This window comes from Copadichromis virginalis, linkage group LG23 (assembly GCF_057382275.1).
Source record: "Copadichromis virginalis isolate Kocher_CV1m ecotype Utaka linkage group LG23, C_Virginalis_male_GT1.1, whole genome shotgun sequence".
In the NCBI taxonomy this organism is placed as follows: Eukaryota; Metazoa; Chordata; class Actinopteri; order Cichliformes; family Cichlidae; genus Copadichromis; species Copadichromis virginalis.
The window spans coordinates 7,541,272-7,561,334 of NC_140639.1; the positions used below are offsets into that span (position 1 = coordinate 7,541,272).

Genomic DNA, 20,063 nt, shown 5'->3' on the forward strand with positions numbered 1-20,063 from the left:
TTCTAGGGAATCACTATCCATCTTTATTATGTTGGGGGAAGAAATATATCAATAACATATAAAATATTACATATGTAACAGCAGTATATGTTTAAATTTGATGAATTAGAAGTGTAATACAACTGAACATTAAAGTGCGCATCTTATGCTCATCATTATTTATTTACTTATTTATCTTGCGGTGGGCATCACAATGATTTGCGGTCTAAAATGAACCATTTTTACCTCTTCTCACTGCAGGGACAGCTTCCCTTTAAGGCTGACTTGCTGCCGCTATTAAACAGAAGGTTTAAGGGTGGGTAGTTGGGGCTGTTGTGCTCATGATATCCTGTAATATGTCTCTGACATCATATAGATCCAAGAGAAAAATAAGAGCAATTAGAGAACTCTGAAGCCTCAACTTAAGGATAGCAACGTTTTTTTGTTTTTGTTTTTAATAAGCGTCCAATATAAAAAAGCATAATAAACCCACTTTAAGGTGAATTTAAACCAGAAGGTGGCAGTAAAGCAACTTTAAACATATTAAACGACATCCAGCCACAGGGTGTCGCTGTGAGTCACACTGGCCTCTGTTCTCCTCCAGTGCGCGTTCTCTGTTTTCTCTCTGCTGTTTACGTTTATCGAGTAACATGGAGGACGAGGTCGATGTTGACATCGAAGGAGATGACTTTGATAACAATATTGGGTAATGACGCCTGTTTATTTGGATTAATTGATGGCTGTGCTGTTTGGTGGGCTTCTGTGCTGTGGTCTACGCGAGTTAGCGGTGACCCGGATGTTGGCGCAGGATAACAGCAGCTGGGATTAGCTCTGGAGGCATCTGCTCTGCTGATCACAGCTTCTTTCCTCGCTGTTTTAGGGAGATGGACGGAGGAGGTTTGGTGCAGGAGCAGTTCATGCAGCCTACAGGGAAGAGCAGCGCCTGGATACTGGTATGACTTCGTCAAGCTCCGTTGTTTTTCTGGCTGTGGGTGCTCGTGTTGACTCTCCGTCTCTCCTTTGTACAGCCCTGGGAGCTGGACAGCTCCATCAGCCCGGAGAACAGAGAGGTGATAGAGAGGATGCTGCTAGAGGAACAGTATCCTTTTACTGACCTTAAACGCACTGCATAGTGATGCATTGAGGTTAACTACAGGAATCACAGGACGTAGCTGGGAAAGCTTCGTATTACCTAATAACTGCCCCATGCTGTGGCTAATGTAAACATACGGACAGATGACAAATTAAAAGAAAAAAATGTAACGCTTGACCTTACAGTAAATGGAATTACAGTGGGGGAATATGTTATATTATTTTATGTTCACTTGTCCTGTTAGTGCAGGAGTAACCCAAAACATCTCAACCTAGTTTCAACCAGTAGCTGAAGCTCCTTATATTGTGTTGATTACATAGTTTAAATACTAATTTTGTTGCTGGTTATGAAATCAGTTGTCCTCAACTATAATCGAAGATATTACCTGACAGGTAAGGAGATTCCCGACCACATTTGGCACAGTGATCCTCACAAAAAAAACAAAGTGAAAAAGTGAGTAATTTCTTCCATCAGCCTTGATGATGAGCGCAGTACACTGATTCCTCATTTCCTTGCTATTCATGAACTTGTCTGTGTGTGGACAGGTCTCCGGCCAAGAACATAGCTTCGTCTGCTGGTTCATCCTCTCGATGGTCCCAACAGGAGAAAGAACTGTTTGAGGAAGGCCTGGTATGCTTACACTGCAAGTTAACTTTTGTGTCTGAAATGTAATTTCTGTTTGGGAAGGTCAGCTTTTAATGGATTTAATAATTGTTTTAAGTGAGTCAGATTGTGTGTATTGTCCAAGTTGCCGAGGTGTGTTGTTCTACAGGCTCGGTTTGGTCGAAGGTGGACTAAGATTGCTAAGCTTATGGAAAGCCGTACCGTTCTTCAGGTTAAGAGTTACGCCAGGCAGTATTTTAAACATAAGGTAAGACAGTCCACCTGGATTATACTAACAGCACAAGACAGGTTTCTGTTATGTAAGCTTAGTTGTAGTCATCTGCAGATATAAACCTGCAATTTAGTCGAACTACATACGCTCTATGCAACCAGAAGGAGTCCTTAGCAATGGTATGTTGGAAAATAAAAATCAAGAATAAACAAACTTTTGTGTACACATTTTTCAGGCAAAATCAGATCCTGGTCCTGCGGCTCCCTCTGTAGCTCCCATAATACACCTACAACCTCCTCAGCCCACCTCCAGTCAAGTGTCTACTCTTGCCAACGCTGTCCGCATAGAGAAGCTTTCTGACGATGAGGATGAGGATGTAGACATCACTGACGACTTGAGTGATGACGAAGAAGGCAATAAACCACAGGCAGTCCTCAGCAGTGATTTCTGTGGGCCTGAGGAGAAAACAGATTCTGGGAGTCAAAGCCCCACAGAAGAACATGTAAGTCTGAGTGGGGTAGAGAGCATCCATGAGACGAAGGAGAAACCGAGCCACACCTCTCTTTCTCCGCAAAGTCTTCAACCCTCATCTTTCCCTGGTTGCTCAGAAGATCCTGGAGTAACAGAGCGAGATGAGAAGGTCAACAAGACGGCATCGGTATTTCCACAAAGCTGTCAGACACCGCCTCACGCAGACTCAAAGCAGATGTTCTCAACAGGCATTGCTCAACTGGAAGAAGCTTACAGTGATGGAATGGGTACTTCACACTTACTGTGCTTTGTGTATTTACCTCACTGTCATAGGAAAAATTAATGACACACATTATGATGTCCTAGATTCTTCAGACAAGATTGAGAAGAATCTAAATGATAGACCATACAATGACCAGGAGGAGGAGGAGAATGAAGATGATGAAGAGGAGGAGCTGAAGGCCCCCGAACAAGAAATAGAGATGGACACAGAGACCATCACCGAGGATGAGAAGCAGGCTATCCCAGAGTTCTTTGAGGGGCGACCATCAAAAACCCCTGAAAGATATCTGAAGATTAGAAACTATATCCTGGATCAATGGTAAACTAAGTTTACATGTTCGATAACTTTGTTTACACAACTTTGCACAGAAAGTGGTTATTACTGTTTTTGTCCACTAGGCTGAAGAGCAAGCCCAAGTACCTAAACAAGACATCGGTCCGCCCTGGTCTAAAGAACTGTGGAGATGTCAACTGCATTGGGAGAATACACACCTATCTGGAACTCATTGGAGCAATCAACTTCAACTGCGGTAAGTCTATTTCTCTGAGTCTTCTGATTTATGAATTTTTATCTTCTTTTTGATGTTAAAGCTCTGACTTCCTTTTTGTAGAGCAAGCTGTGTACAATCGTCCAAAGGTGATGGACCGCTCCAAGCATAAGGAAGGCAAAGATGTACTGGAGGCCTATCAGCTCGCCCAGAGGCTGCAGAGCATGGTCGGTACCCATAAAGCAATAGACTCTGACACTGGAAGCATTTAAATTTTAAGCATGCCAGAACTTGACTTGTAACTTCTGACTGGTTGTAGCGAACCAGGAAGCGGCGTGTGCGGGACATTTGGGGGAACTGGTGTGATGCTAAAGACTTGGAGGGACAGACATATGAGGTATGGACACTGCACAACAACTTTTAATCAAATTACGATTTACATTCTTACTAATATGTTTACTGATTCTGTGTTTTTTCTTTATCAGCATCTAAGTGCAGAAGAATTAGCTCTGCGGAGAGAGGAGATGAAGAAGCAGCCTAAACCTTACAAGATGTCCAGATACCGAGGGTGAGCACAGTGGACTGATGCAAAATGTACCAAATTATAAGCACAAGGAGGTTTATGATGTGGATGTTTATAATCCCACTCTATCCACCAGCTCTTTTGACCCCTTCCAGCTGATTCCCTGCAGATATTTTGAAGAGGATATAAAGGTCAGTGATCATTCTTATCAAGATTTTTCACCGATACACTGACTAACCACACCACTTTAAAAAAAAAAAACCGGAAAAATCATGGATGTGTCTCTAATTGGCGTGGCCTCTATTGATCAGGCTTGTTCTGTTGCATCTTCCAGATACAGAATGGATACTAGACTATTTGTTTCTTGAGAAATTCTTCAGGAGATTTTTCAGTGTAATTAGTCCAGCTGGGGTAGACTAATGAGGGAGAGCCATTTTCATGGGGATGGGGAATGCTTAATCTGCAGTTAATGGGTGGTACATGTCAAAATTACATCCACATGAATACCACCACAGGACTTCTAATGGTGCCTTTGCTCCAATTGAAAGCACACATCCCAGGTTAGGTGGGCAAAGCTAAATTCAGTGTGATGTCAGTGTGTCTGTTGTTGGCCCTGTGAGGGACTGGCAGACTCTCCAGGGTGCTCATTGCCCTATGTCAGCTGTAATATACTTCAGCCCAGCCTATGTTGGATAAGGAGTAGGTGACTGGATTATTAGATATACCTTATATCTAATAAGATTATATTTTCTTCATTTTTTGTTGCATAAACTAAGAGGATCCTTTCTCCAAAGTAGTCATCATTTATTCTAAGCTGTTCTTTACTGATCACCCTAGGAACCATTCCAGGTTATAGTCTGTGCTGAGACTCTTCTCATCATGGATATGGTATGTTATACACACAGTCACAAGCTGATTCGTTTTTTTCATATATGTACAACAGATTTTACCTATACTGACAGATAACTTTTCTGTAATCAGCATGCACATGTGTCAAGGGGGGAAGTCATTGGTCTGCTAGGTGGAACTTTTAATGAAGAAGCAAAAGTATTGAAGGTAGGTCAAGAAGTCTGAACCAATGTGACAAACAGGATAAAACTCTAATCACATTATATTCAGAAAACTATATTTTGTGATTAATAAATCTGTGTTTAGATCTGTGCAGCAGAGCCATGTAACAGTGTGAGCACAGGTCTGCAGTGTGAGATGGATCCAGTGTCTCAGACACAGGCCTGTGATGTGCTGTCATCCCTGGGATTCAGTGTAGTGGGCTGGTACCACTCGCATCCCTCCTTCCACCCTAACCCTTCATTGCGAGACATAAACACGCAGCACCAATTCCAGGTAAAACTGACTGAATGAAATAAGTTTGCACATGAGTTACTTGTGAACTTCTGGTTTTATTTTCACTTCTGGTATTATTATTTATTTATTTTTAATCTTTCAGAGTTATTTTTCACGTGGTGGAGCCCCGTTTATTGGGATGATAGTGAGCCCATATGACCCAGCTAATGCTTCCCCCCACTCCCAGACTACCTGCCTATTGGTAAAAGAGAACCAGGAGCCTTCAGGCCCCCAGAGTAAGTCTAACACACACACACACACACACACACACACACACACACACACACACACACACACACACACACACGACTCAAACTTCAAAACAGTTAAGATCAAGAGGCTTTGAAATCAAGCTGACAATGTAGGTCAGTGATTTTGTGTACGCAGTAACACACTTTATCCTCTGGCTCAGTCTCTCAGCCTCTGTTCCTCCCCAGAGCTGCCGTACAGATTCGACTTCCTGTCATCACAAGACATCCCCGACTGGGAGCAGACGATGAGGAGGGCTCAGTGGATCATCCACAAATATTCTCAAGCACCAGGGTGAGTGAGACACAAGACTGTATTGTGTAATCTTGAACTGGTGCCCTAAAGCTGATCCTAAATTTTATTGAAATTGTTTTGGGTGGTGTGTCTAAGCATTTTATTTTTCATTTTTGCCGTGGCTGGTCAGGAGTGTGCAGATGGACAGACTATTTCGGAGAGACTCCCATCTCACATGTTTGGAGAAGGTCAGTTCGACCATCAGTCCTCCCAGTTTGCAAATTTCAGTGACTTTGAGCTGCTTTTACAGTTTTAATGTGTGCCTAACTACACGACCTTCATCATGTAGATGCTGGCATCACTGGCGAGATACTTGGAACCCCTCCCAGATGAGGTGGGAGACTCCTTTCTCACCCAGATCCAGGCCCTTTTCAAATCTGACTTTATTTCCAAGCAGCAGTTGCCTGATTCTGAAGAAGGAGAACCTTTAAATATCTCATCCAAGCTGGTGGACTCGGGCGAACTAACTTTTGATCAGCCGATCAGCCCAGAGGAAGAGAAGGACCAAGAAGAATCTGAGACTACTGGCAGCACCGTGTTGCATTTAGGCTCTGTATTGTCGACCGAACATGACTATTTACTGTGAATAACCATACAGCAGCATACTTAATAGTGAATGACACCTTTTGTGAATACATTGTGGCATTCATTACTGGGTGTGTGAGATAGTTTTTGTCAGTGAAGTTATCATGAACGTTTTTTCTCAGTTTAACAGATTTCTTTTTGACATCAAAATAAAAATCTATTTTTATATTTCAGGTCTTTTTATGAATGTTCAGTGCAACACATGAATATATATTTTAATGATTTATGTTTAAAGTTTTGTCATTTACTCCTCACTAAGGTTTACTGTCCAAGGGGACAGTACTATGTTTTTAGAACATGTGGTGGCCAAGACATTCAAAGGGGCTCTTGATAAATCAGATAATCAGACAGGCAGTAGTACGGTTAGGTTAACTGGTGATTCTAAACTAGTTGTATGTGTATGATGGACTGTCCAGGGTGTACACTGGCTCTCATGCTATGGCAGCTGGGATAGGATGTAGCCCCCACCTGTGACTCTAAGTTGGATTAGCAGAAGAAAATGGATGGATAGTTACACTAAAGTGTAAAAATACCCTTAAGTGAAAAACCCGCATTCCAGTTCCCATTTATGTTAAAATTAGGATCAAAATAAACTGAAAATACCAAAAGTGAAAGTGCTCATGATGCCAAAGTAATCCCATGAAGCAATCGAACATTGATTGATCATTGATCAATCAGTGGTTTATTTCACTTTAATGTTGAAGCCGGAGCTAATGTTAAAAATACTTTATATACACAACTGGTTAACATAATCAGCGGTTTTCACACACTTGTGTTCATGTCTGAAGTTTGACAGTTATTGAGATTGGTAGTTATGGCATTAATCTGGCACACGATTTGGGAACCTCTACAATAAAATAGGATAATTTATTAGTTGATGTGTGTTATTTTAACTGCAAAAAAAGTTAAATAGTAAAACATGAAAATAAATGTGCTTGAGTACAAAGTAGAATATTTGCCTCCAAACTATGGTGGATTAAAAGCAGTAGCCTGGGTATGATTTAAAAAAAAAAAAAAAAAAAAAGACACACACTTAACATGTAAATATATTCAGTTAACTTCCAGCTCTATAATATAACGCTTAGCTCGTTTATAATATAACTTTGAGCTGTGTGTGCGGAACGTTCGTAACGGGGCTGTTTCTAGGTGGAATCATTTGGGAGGAGCGCGCGTTCCAGAAACTACAGTTAACGCTAGTTTGTAATTTTAAAGCGCGTCCTTTTGGCTCACCGGGCATTAATGTGTTTCAGCTCAGCGTGTAATGGTGTTAAAAACCAACTTTTGGACTGGTGAAGGCATTTCAGAGTTCCGCGGCTCCCCCCAATAACCAAATTTACGTGTACGTAAATTTCACTTCTAGCGATGACATTGACAGCTGAGAGCAGCTCCCCAGGTGTCACTACCGGATTTATTTTGACCTTTAGGATGAGATAACCGCATTGCGTTGACTGTTTTTGGTCAGTCCTCGTATAAATTAAAAAAAATTGTATCATTAAAAAATCAAATTAAATTAAAACATGGCTCTACTTTGCGGAAGTCTTTTCAGGAGCTGTCACTTCAGTTTGCTTTCGTCGCATCTTATCGGGAACCTCCGGGTATGCACACGAGCTGTTTACCCTCAGAGCAGTTGGCGAAATACCATAAGCACATCTGTACGCTTGAGAGCTTCTTTGACTGGACGGACAACGAGTTATCAGATTTACTCCAAAGCCACTGCTCCTCTTCCCTGTGGTCCTGTCCTGACCCCATGTGGACACTACTTCCACACTTCTGCCCGCCTGAGGGCCCTGCCTGCTCCCCTCATTTGGATGATAATCAAACCTCTGCAAAAGATTATGGCTATAATACTGGGCAGGTAGGAAAAACATAGTGTTTGCAGGAAGGTCCACAAGCTTTTGGATAGACACAGTTTTTGTAGTTTGTGCTTTGAACACCACCACAGTGGATTGTAAAAAATTTAAGGGTTCAAATGCAGTCTTTGAGCTTTTATTTAAGGGGTTTCAGAAAAGAATTGCAATAAATATTTAGAAATTACAGGCATTTTTATACATGGCCCCCTCTTCTGAATAATAATTTTACACAGTATCAATTATTTTGTTATGTAGCTCCTTGTCCAATTTGGGGACAAGGAGGCAGGCCAATACACCACAGACTTTTTCATCACCAAGTAATCTCCAATGAACCTTACCCCACTAACTGCATGTCTTTAGACTGGGGTTAGGAGCTGGAGTACAGAGAGAAAGACCCAAGTCATATGGTGGATTCAAACCCAGGAGCTTCTTGCTGTAAGGCAGTTGGGCTAACCACTGTGCTACCATGCTGGCTGATTGTGATGCTCCTTGGCTGTAGTCTCCGATAAAAGGCTGGCAGAATATTGTGAATCCAATGAAGCTTGGATGAAAATCCTTCTTTGGCTGAGAGTATAGCCCTCTAGACCCCAGATGTGCTAGTTCTATCTGTGGCCACATCATCAGTAAACTCTAATTAGTAATTTTTTGGCAGCTATACCTGCCGTGCCATAACATTGCCTCCACGATGTTTGACAGATCTCTGTAACCAGTGGTCTACACCTTTTTGAAAATCTGCTGTATTTCCACTTTTGAATGCATCTTTTAATTTTACACTTTAATGTCGTCTACCTATTTTTGTGCTTCTGACAATAAGGAACTTGGATAAAATTGGCTGTAAACAGCTAATGGAAGACTTTTGTTAAACAACTTGAATTAAAGTTGAAAGTTTGCACTTCAAACATAACTTAATCTTTTAAATAATATTAAGTAAAGTGTGGTGGTGTACAGGGGCAAAATCACAACCAATGTGTCACCCCCCCTAAAAAGTATAGACTGAAGTGGTTAATCAGTATAAATACGACACTATAGTCTATAATGGTCTACAAATTCAAATAGATGTAACATTTTAAATTTGGAATGTAAATAAAAAGCAAGACTTTAATAAGGTGTGTCAATAGAAAAGCTCTTAATACAGATGATAAATTGAGCATCCTTTTTGCTTTAAGGCATAATATCATTTAACAACACTTAATGTTTAATTAAATAATGAACACGCTCCTAATTGTTTTATCAACTGTTTTAATTATTGGATTTAAATAAGAACAAATAAATTACTGTCTAAATTGTTTCCATGCTTTATGTTTTAATTAACTGGTACAAAGTAATCCATGAAACCGAGTGACTGTGATGGTATCATTTAGCAGACATAGCAGACATTATTTTGTCTCCCCCTCCCTGCCTCCAACAGAATAGAGAGCAGGCATTTTTTTTGGCCTTTGAGCAGTACTACAAAATTTACCTGCCGAATTTATGCACGTTTTGGCACTTTATTTGAGGTTAGGCTTCTCTGGAAAGAAAAGAGGTTATTGTTCTGCATTATTATCTTACATTATTATGGGAAACTTTGGTTGCTAATCTTTCATCAGGCTTTTTCTCCGAGCATTTTTTTTTAAACATGCTTCAGATAATTAATTTAGTTCTAATTGTTGGAATAAGGTGTTAAATGTACTGCCTGAGCTACATAAGGATTTACAGCAGCACTAAAGCCCCTCTTTTTGTACAGGAGCATAAGGAAGTGGTGGGTGGCCTTACCAGACAAACAGCAGCAGCTGGTGCGCAAATATGCATGGCAGAAGCGCTGGCAAATAGCAGGGGGTGCAGGTGTTGCTATTATGATTGTAGCCCTCTTCCTCCTAACGCACCTTGACGAGTCCCCCCTGACAGGACGGACCCGCCTTCTTGTGTTCAGTAAAGAGAACTACATGGAGATGGCAGCTCTGACTTCAGATGCGGTGAGAGACGTTGTGTTGCATGTGACATTGTGAGAAAATCACAAATATCCATTCCACAAACATTTCTAAGAAGATTTATTGAGTCAACAAGTAAGAAGGTGAATAGTTAAATGGAAAAAATGTCATTTTTAATGAAATTCTTCCTTAAATATTTGTTGTCATCTCTGTGTTTCAGTACATGGAGGAGTATGCAGAGCTGCTTGTTCCAGTCACTGACCCTCGTCACCAGGTGGTGAAGTGGGTGGTGCAGCACCTGGCACAAAGGAACAAGGACATCCCTGAAGTGAATGACATCAGCTGGACTGTCCATGTGGTGCAAAGTCCCAGCGTTAATGCCTTTGTACTACCGGTAAGTAAAGACAAGCTGAACACTAAAAATTTTACTATTATAAGGTGCAATCTAGTGTTTACACACCTACAAAGATTAAAAAGTTATTTCCCATTCTTTGAGTAGAATGGAAATGTCTTCATGTTTACTGGAATGCTGGAAGCCATTGCAGATGTTCACCAGCTCACTATTATACTGGGACACGAGATGGCTCATGCCTTACTGGGACACGCTGTAAGTACATAACCCTCCACGGACTGTTTGCTGTTATAGCATAGTTTGTACTCCACATCATAAATTTACCTTAAGACTTGACCTTGAGAGTGAATAGGTTTATTTTTTACAATTAATACAGGGTTTCTCTGGATCATTAAAAAGTCTTAAACTCTGAAATTGAATTCAAGAAAAATAAGACCTTAAAATATTTCATATTTCCCCAATATCTGCTGAAGGTATTAACTTTGGAAATGGTTTGTTTAAGCCTGGTATGTGTGGGAAAGAATATAATGTGAAGTACTGGGTTGTATGGATTGTTGAATTGTTGAAAATGGCTTGTGTATAAAAGCCTAAAAATAGTGCATAATTTTGACATTATTGGATCTTAATTCTTATTTCTTGAAGTCCTAAATGGACCTTAAAAAGCATTTATTTTGATTGTTAAAATGATGTTGGAACTAGAGCAGGGCGATATGGCCAAAAATATTTATCACGATATATATTTGAAAATTTGCGATAACGATATAACTGACGATATAATTGATGCGAGACAAAATACAACTCCACAACATTACTAACGCAAAAAGACAACCTTCCATTTATTTTCACTTAAACAAGAAGCTGGTTTTTATGTACATTAAAGCTTTATAAAAATGTAACAGTGCAAATGCAAATTCCTAGCTGAAAGTTTAACCAAAAGGCATTTCCAGTAGAAATGGGCTGACATATCCTGAGCATAACCATGTATAATATCCACTGAAGTTAAAAAGAGGTGCTTTGCAACATTAAACTGCAGTGTGCAGTACGTATTTTTCGGACCATAAGGTGCACAGGATTATAAGGCACATTAAGCGAAACAAAGCAGTCAGATAAATCAAACTTTATTAAACTCATTCTTCTTGCTTCCTCCACTTCTGTACCATTGATTCATTAATGTTGAATTCTCTGGCAGCTGCTCTGTTCCCATGTTGTTGCAGTATATTAATGACTGACCTCGTATTGTGGATGGATTATCTCAGTTGTTCTTCTGACTGAAGTTTGGTCCGTTTACAGCATCCTGCCATGCGATTGCATTTGTCTCTAACTATCAGAAACCTTAACGTTAACCTTTTTAAGTGGAAAAGTGTTAGTGTTCGTCCTCCAGCTTCACTGTTTATATTATGCTAACATAGCTGTGTTGCTAGCGATCACGTAGCACATCATTAAATACCAGCTAGCCCAACTTCAGTAACCCTATAAACGTCACTGCTGTTTAGTTTCCTGTCTTCATTTATGTTGGAAGTGATAGCAGAGCTGTACGTTTGATTTTTTTCAGAAATCTCTCAGTCAGAACATGCTATATCATGCTTAGGTAACTAGCGAAACTAGCGAGCTAACTTCCGCTAGCTTCCTGCTAACTTCTAACTCCGTTAAATGTAATAAATTTTGTTTTCATGGATGCCTGGAAGTTAAACTTCATAGTTACACCTGGTAAAGCAGCAATGCTGATCGTTTTATTAAAGATGAAAGAATTTAGACAATTTTTAATTCTCAGTGATGCTGCAGTGTTCGTTTGACCTGAAGGACGTGGAGTTTAGGACCCAGATTACTCCCAGATTTAAGAGCATCTTAGTCCGACAATAACGACGGCCGCTTGCATGTTCTGCAAAAAAATGTGCTTTGTCATGTATCTGACGGACAAACACCAAACCAGTTCCACATCACTGAAGTTGCACCATTTTTACAAACCAATTCTGGTTCATTTGTTTCACTCAACAATCGGCCATGTGCATATGAAAACAAAGCCACTGCGCATGGGCGTTTTACTCATATTCTATCGCGATATTTCATGTTCCTATCGTTGCATAACATTATACCGGTATTACCGTGAACGGTATAATATGGCCCAGCCCTAGTTGGAACTATTTATTATAAGTGGAGTTATACAATAGGCAAAGAATTACGCCTGCCACTGGTATTATTAACAGAAACAAATTCCTTGATTGTATGTTTTCTCTCATGCATTGAGTGCACACTCTTCCGTAACAGACAAGCACTCAGTTGAATGCAGCAAACCTCACACCTGTTTAGCTTCTGAGGCTGAAGTGCTGCAGTGCACAAAGACCTGTGCAGTATGCTGACATCTAATAGGCTTAGCTGATCAGCAGCAGATGTTGCAGTGAATGAGTCACTGAAAACACTTAAAGTGCAAATATTGCTCAAGAACAAACTTTAGTCATTTATTAGCCCTTGGCACAGTCTTGGAGGTTCCACACAGCACTGTAAAATATGCATGTGGACCCCCTACAGGTGCAGAATATACTGCATTATACACTGAGATCTCCTGACTATTCATCACTTCTGCTCTGTCTCGGAAGTATCATATCAGCTGAAGTGGCATCTGTTGCAGTCTTGTTGCATCAGCCGTTGATAAAAGACTCGGTGACAATCACATCCAAACAGTCACTAATCCTGCCGGTGCTGTGATGACCAAAGTGACCTCAGGCACTGCTGTGCTTTATTAATTCTCCGCAGATGGCTGTCTTTTTCTCTCTCTCCAGCTTTAAAGCCCATTCTTCTTGTTCTAAAAAAGTGTCTAATGAAGTTGTGGGTATTTCAAGACTTTAAACGTCCTCAGAGGAAATGCTTGAAGGAGATTTTAATTAGATGAAGGGAATGAGCATCGATGGGCTTGGTATTACCCAGTAGGTGTGCTCTATTGGATTGGCTGTTAAAACCTCTAAATCTGTTACAGTGTAAATGTTCCACTAAAATAGATGGGAACAATCAATATGTTTCAGCAGCCTCAATCACCTCCCCAAAACTTTTTACCTCTATTTTTCTGTTCTTATATTTTTCTCTTTTATCCTCCTTCCTTCCTTTTCTTTTCCTTCCCTCACTGCCTCCACAGGCAGAACAGGCCAGTATGTCGCATGTCCTGGAGCTCCTGTCTGTTGTTCTCCTGATAGCCATCTGGGCCATGTGTCCTCACGACAGCCTGTCAATGCTGGGACACTGGGTACAGGGCAAGCTTAGAGAGGTGAGGAATTAATATTCATTATCTGAAAATGTATATGAAGTATTAAAGTTACAGCAGTTTAAAAAAATGACTGGAAGATAAAAATGTACAATAATCTTGTAGTTTTTACACACCTACACAGAAATCTGCTTTTTTCTTTTCTAGCTGCTGTTTCAACGCCCTTTCAGTCGGAAACTGGAGGCTGAGGCAGATCAAGTCGGATTGCAATTGGCTGCTAAGGTATCACTGTCACCAATTTGGTCACCATTTATCTGGCTCAAGCGGTGCCTTCTTTTGTGTTTTCACCTGTGTTTTTTCGTTGGTTGCATTCACTCCGATGATATTTTTAGGGTTAAAAACATGCAACCAGGCTAATGACTCGAGGAAAAGTGTTAAATCCAGCTTTTTGGAGCTTGAGATTGAAAGAAAAATTCAGGAATAATTTTAAAATGTTTTTACTTTTTATAAGCTGTTCTTTATTTTAACCTCATTCAGTTTCCTCTAATGTTCCCCAATCATACAATCTGTCCACGGGACACTAGGGGGCACTGTTGTCAAAGGAAACTAAAGTGAAGATTTTTATCTCAGAACAAAACAGTGGGATGCCACTTCTTGTGTGTGTTTCTGAGGTGTGTGTATTATTTACAGGCATGTGCCGATGTGCGAGCAGGACCTGTATTCTGGCAGCAGATGGAACTCAGAGACCAACTATCAGGAGAGCCCACCTTGCCTGAATGGCTGTCCACACACCCATCGCACAGGAACAGAGTCGCTCAGCTGGACCGTCTCATACCAGAGGTATAGACACACGCAGTATTTTTTCCTTAGATTGTTTCCCCCTAAACTGTTGTGTCGGTTCTTAGTCATATGCTTGTCCCAACTTTGAAGTGAAGAAATCTGTGAGGCCTGTGTGGGGACACAGCCCTACTCCTTTCTGTTTTTCAGGAGAAACAGTGTAGCTTTAGGAGCTGTTGGAAAGATTCTTAATGGAACTAATGAAGCGTCTGGAGAGATATAAATCCACCTGCAGACATGGAGAGGAGGGCAGAAAGGAAGGAGAAACGTGGGGTTTTAGGAAGACAGCAAAAACATTTTGCTGTGCCAGGGCCTGGATGTCTGCTTAGCTGAATGTCTTGAAGGATTTGAGTTGAGTGCCTGAAAGAAAACAGCCCCACATTAGCAGCTCAGTGTTGGCAGTGTGACCAGCCAATCAATGGTATCTTAAGTCTATAAGGAAATCAACAACCAGTTAAGACAGCAGTTTCAGTTGTGAGGACTGTCAGCATCCACAGTTCTCACAACTTTTTCTGTGCGTGTAAGTGTTAGCAGAAAGGTGGATTAATAATCTATGTATTAGACAGCAGTGAGGTTAACCTTGACTGTTATTTGGACTGTTGGAGCACTGTCAGATGCTCCAAGCACAAAGACGAACAGATGGGTAAACCACTAATTGTCCATCAGGTGCCTATGTCATTGAATATGTGCATGTTCTGTGTATGTGCTCGTGCACCCGGTCGTATCCCTGTGAGGTAGATTGACCTCTAGCAGCAGTTGTTGTCGAGACCAGGCTGTAGCCACAGGCAGTGAAGTGATGAAGACTGTTGTTTGGGGATTAATTGCCCTGCTTTGTGTGTGTGGTGCTGAGAAGACTCGGTTTCTGGTACCTCCAATGCTTAACTGTTCGATCCAGCATAGCAGCATGTATGAGTCAGTTAACAGCCGAGCTCAGTCTGGTGAAAGCGATGCATAATGTGATGTTTTTAACCTTGCAAAGGGTGACAGCCTCAAGCTACCTAACCCGACTCTTGTGGGGGCACTCCACCTCCACGAGCGCGCTCATCATCCTTAAGCACAGCACATCAAGTCCACCGGTAACATGAGAGGGAGAGCCTGTTGAGTGGGAAGTACACGTATGTGCTCAGTCTTGTAGGTGGTGCTAAGTGAGAGATTAATGACTTGGGATGTGTGTAGGTGTGTGAGACAGACGGAGAGAATATATTTATCGGCCGGGGTGTGATTGAAGTTTCCATTAGCTCCGTCACATACTGGAATATTTTTAACCATAACCATTTTAGCCAAGCTAGTTACATGGCTCTTTCATGCTAATGTTGGCCTACAATAGCTGCTTCCATGTCTTTTACTCAGAGACACTTTATAATTTTCTGTTTCTCTATAAAACCATAGAATGTATATAAAAGATGGACGTAGCTTCCAAGTCAGTGCAGAAGTGCATCAAAACTGCATTCTTTCAAATGGCCAGTAGTGGGCAGTACATCTGTTTGTGAAAAGAAGTCTATGAGGAAACGATGCTACTCCTCAGTAAACACTTTCCTCATGAGTTTTTGCTCTTAATTGCTAGTTTTAAGACTGATTTAGCATAGCACGAGGTTCGTTCAGTTAATTAAGATCCCATTAAGAGTAAAGTAGACATTAAAACAGGTATGCTTTAGGGCATAATTTAAAAGTCGCTCAAGTCAGATCCTCCACTTGTCAGATTTAGAAAAACTAAGACAAAACTTAAGTCCAAAGGAGGCTTTAAAAATGTGACTCTGCTGTAGCGTTTGAGCTTTTGACAAGCAGGAGGGCACATGACTGTTTGAAAGGTGTCAGATGGTAACTATAAATGTGACTTTGCATGAATTACGTTTAATGTGCCTGCACGTAAGCTAGCATTTTAGTTTGTACATAGAGTTTTCACCAGCCCTGGTTAATCTTGTTTTGTTTTGCTTAAAGTGTTTGTGTGTCTGTCCTTTTGCTTTATATCTGTTCAGGCTCTGGAGCTGAGGGAAAGATGCGTCTGTCCTGCTCTGCCTGCTACTGATCCTCGTGATGTTTTCTCCAAGAGCGTCCGTGTGTTGCTGAAAAACACCAGGGAGTGAAGGGCCAGAGAGGGGAGACAAACCTGTGTTGACCCACAGCCCCACCTCAGTCCCCACAAGACTGCCTGCAGCATTCATTGCCCAAACTGCACTTCCTTCTTCCCCAGATGCAGATCATTTAAGCAAAGGCCCGGTCCCAGCTGCAATTCCAGAGAGAGTTATGGCAGCCCGTGCCACTGCTACTGCTGCAGAGGAGGGATCCCAGCACGTATTGCAGAGCACCAGCTGACAGGGGTGTTAAATCATCACCAACTTCCTTGAATAAACTTGACTGACTATAGTGGAGTATGAACTGCAGCTAGCAACCTTTCTCTTATTGTCTATTAAATTGAAAAAAAAAATGCACCTGAGTGCGTAGGTGCTAAAAGGGTTAAATTCTCACCCACCATTGCAGAGACTGCAGATACCACCACAATCGAGGGTGGAGCTGGCGGTTGTTTTACAAAGGAAGTGACTGCGGGTCATTATATAAATCAGTAGAAAATTGAGGTAAAAGGCTGACGAAGATAAATCAAGAATTTTATCCATGCCTAATGACTACAAAGATACCACATTAATTAGATAACCTTGAATAGGAAAATACTGAATTAATTAGCTTCCATACATTGCCAGATTAATATGTGCATTATTCATTGACACACGGCAACAGACGAGAGTAAGCACTTACGTGTGCTTGTTGGAGGCAGCGTCCATGGCATCCAGAGGACATCTACATTCTCATTATGACTACTGCATTCTCATGCCACACGCACAGCACTTTATCTGTTTTCTAGCCCGGGGGACTTAATGGTGTAAATTTATGCTGGGTTGTTTGCGGGTTTTAAAACACAGCGCACTGCACGGGAATGCCAATATCAGCCGTCAAGCTTTAAGAAATCTATCATGGGATTTTGTAAAATCTTATTTAACAAGGCAAGTTGACTGAGAAAACATTCATATTTACAACAACAGCCTGCGGGAGAAGACATACTGTGAAGAGGGGAGGGCAGTTATGGTTCAAATCTTGGTAATGTTTTATGTGTGTGTGTGTGCGCGCGGAGACGAAATGGTACACTTGGTTACACTGTGAAATCAAAAATGATACTACTATGTTTTTTTTGGGTGGGGAGGTAAATTATTTCATTTGTGTCACGCTTTTTAGGCACCGAACCTGAACTAGCCTCCAAAAACAACAGTTGGGAGTCTTACACCTGCTGTGGAGGCTTTCTCTTACAGGGTAAAACACAGGGTAGGTCTATATTAGGGTTGGTTTCTCCTTTAGAGTAAGTGGTCAGTCCATAACAAGCCAATGAAAAGCACATATTGGTTTTTTCACATTCATAACTCAGCGGATATGTATTCTGTTTGCAGGTGACTAGCGAATAAAATTCAAACTTGGATATCTCTTCTTTTTTTCTCCTTTATTCTAAAATCTATAAATTGACATCGATCAAAGGGGCGCATACAGCTAAACAAACAGAAATGTAATATGGATGTGCGTAAAATTATCTGCCTGTGCCTACGTAAGGGAACATCAAACGCCTCGCATCGTCACACCAACCAATTAGATTCTGGGGTGAAAGATGAGTTTCTTTTGAAGTGTGCGTGTGGCGGCAGCGGTTTACTTATTGATGCTTGGCTCCTGGGGAATATCCTTGCTGTCTGTTCACAGCTGATCAGAGAGATGTAAAGTTTTGAAATCTCATTGACCACATTATGCAAAGCCAGTTGTAATCAAATGGAAGCTACTAGGATATCCATCAGTCAGCCTCATCCCAGCTCTTTTGTAATGTCTGCCAACTGCTACAAGTTGTAGCTTCTTGAATACGAGATCAATTTTGTGTAAATTATGTGTATTAAACAGCTTTGGAGTATGGGCCTTTTCACTATCTGCTGCTGAACACAAGTTGTCTCTTTTGGCAATTTAGACCTTTTTATGGACTTTTGAATACACAGGTCCCATTCATTATAATGTAGATAATCTATTTCAGGGTCATATTGTTGCATGCACACTGTGGCAGCTGGATGCAGCTTCCTCCCCACTCGCAGAGAAATTGGAACATGAGCAGGCAACAGATGACACACTCACACCCAGAGGTAATTGTAATGAGCGTGATACAATACACACACTGCGCTGAGTAATTGTAGCCTACTGCTGGAGTCTAAACAATACTTTGACAGAGGGATTAATCAAGGGAAACAAAGAGACAGCAGTCAGATGGATTGAAAGGACAGAAATAGAAAACAAACTGGAACCATGGGGATTGACAGGAGAAAAGAAAAGATTTCATTTCAAGTGTGTGAAAGAGAGAATCTTTTGGGGTGATTTACATGCAAATCAGATGTTTAATTTTTAACATGCAGCACGAATCCTGCATGGGAAAGTCCTGTTCGATGTGGTTTCTCTGTTCGCATGCGCAGCCTTGAGCAGATAAGATCTTTTCCACAAACTAAGTTCAAAATCAAATGTCTACTTTATGTCTGTAAATTCACCTTAAGTCTCACATTGTTTTGAGTTTGTATAGTCTTCCACCCACTAGAGACATCAGACAGCTTCTGAGACCTCTGCAAACCGCTCACAGGTATTTTGAGGTATTGACATAAACACAGAACTGTTGAAAAGTAGAAGAAGGAGCAGTGAAGGCAGCACACCCACACCACAGAAAGCTGAATGCTTGATAAGTGGCAAACTAAAGATGCTGTTTTCCCAACAAAAACACTCCCAGGGAGAGTAAAGGCAGTGAAAGAGCAACACAACACATCTGCTGTGTAGGTGGCTGAATGATGTCCCAGAATGCAGTCTGGCTAACCTTTGACCTCCCTGTGGAGTATTGCTCGAAGTGGCTCATCCACGGTTCCATTTCTTGGATCCGCCCCGACAAAGACAGACACACAAATGCAGCAGCTGGCTGTTATGTGCAGAGGGAATATGGTGATGGAAAAGCGTGTGTATGTGTGTCGCTGGTGTAAAAGTTGCTGCGTCCTTCCGCTGCACATTAATTATACATGTGGCATGTGGGTGTCTGATTGAAATGAATATTTTACTCCTTTTAATCACTGCCATTGCCAGAGTGATGGAGCATCTGGATGTGTTACCTGGGTAATTAAAGACGCTGTCTCAAACATGCACACATTCAAGTCTCAGAGGTTGTGTCTGCAGTATGAGACAGGAGCACCCCAGAGGCTTACTAATGAGTCAGAATTAGATTTGGAATGTTTTACAGCAATGAGGCTCATAGAAAAGTAAAGACCGCTTTTTAAAATATTTTGTTATTGTCGACATGAGCCATTAAAAAAAGTGCTAGACATTGTATAAATGTAATAAAAACAGAATGTGGCAGTTTTTAAATCACCTAAAACCTAAATTTGTTATTTGAAAATAGTGCTTTTTTGTAATTTGTACGCTGCATATTTTCTGTGGGCCCATTTATAGCTCAGGCTCTTAATGCAGAGCAGTGCTGTTGTGTTATATGCAGAATGTGGATTGCTGAAAAAAGCAATGTCTTCCCTAAAGAAGACATTGGTGAGCTAGCAGCACCGTTTAGGCTGAAGCGGCACTGTCTAGCCTCTTGATGTCACAGACTTCACAGATCCTGACTTTTTAAAACTCGATCTTTTTCTTAATTTCTTGCATTTTTATGCTAAAAACCATAATTCTTAATGTGTTCCCTGCAGTCTTTCACAGAGTGTTGAAAACCTTGCTATCTTTATTCATAGA

The 20,063-nt window shown here is 41.0% G+C and overlaps 2 protein-coding genes across 3 annotated transcripts; both read left to right on the top strand.

The window, feature by feature from the left end:
- Positions 1 to 570: 570 nt before the first annotated feature.
- On the top strand, positions 571 to 6,311 carry mysm1 (Myb-like, SWIRM and MPN domains 1). Of its 2 annotated transcripts, XM_085449437.1 has the most exons (20): positions 571 to 685; positions 860 to 932; positions 1,008 to 1,078; positions 1,451 to 1,525; positions 1,618 to 1,702; positions 1,845 to 1,943; positions 2,143 to 2,665; positions 2,745 to 2,979; positions 3,060 to 3,190; positions 3,272 to 3,375; positions 3,468 to 3,545; positions 3,634 to 3,716; positions 3,808 to 3,862; positions 4,509 to 4,559; positions 4,653 to 4,727; positions 4,827 to 5,015; positions 5,119 to 5,251; positions 5,453 to 5,558; positions 5,689 to 5,746; positions 5,848 to 6,311. In XM_085449437.1, exons 1-20 carry the CDS (start codon positions 630 to 632, stop codon positions 6,142 to 6,144), a joined length of 2,577 nt encoding a protein of 858 aa, XP_085305563.1. In that variant the 5' UTR covers positions 571 to 629; the 3' UTR covers positions 6,145 to 6,311. The 2 variants fall into 2 exon arrangements, with proteins under 2 accessions (XP_085305563.1, XP_085305564.1); XM_085449438.1 differs by lacking the exon at positions 1,845 to 1,943.
- A 922-nt stretch (positions 6,312 to 7,233) lies between these two features.
- oma1 (OMA1 zinc metallopeptidase) lies at positions 7,234 to 17,745 on the top strand. Its single transcript, XM_085449439.1, is given in 9 exon segments — positions 7,234 to 7,998; positions 9,717 to 9,945; positions 10,121 to 10,294; positions 10,400 to 10,507; positions 13,380 to 13,508; positions 13,653 to 13,727; positions 14,136 to 14,285; positions 16,259 to 16,362; positions 16,364 to 17,745. Coding segments are annotated over 9 exon segments (1,539 nt in total). The 5' UTR covers positions 7,234 to 7,660; the 3' UTR covers positions 16,596 to 17,745.
- Positions 17,746 to 20,063: the final 2,318 nt, after the last annotated feature.

Coding starts and splice junctions, on each gene's coding strand:
- mysm1 (XM_085449437.1), top strand. CDS start 630: ATGGAGGACGAGGTCGATGTTGACATCGAAGGAGATGACTTTGATAAC. Junction 1,703..1,844: donor AACTGTTTGAGGAAGGCCTG/GTATGCTTACAC, acceptor GTTGTTCTACAG/GCTCGGTTTGGTCGAAGGTG. Junction 5,559..5,688: donor AAATATTCTCAAGCACCAGG/GTGAGTGAGACA, acceptor GTGGCTGGTCAG/GAGTGTGCAGATGGACAGAC.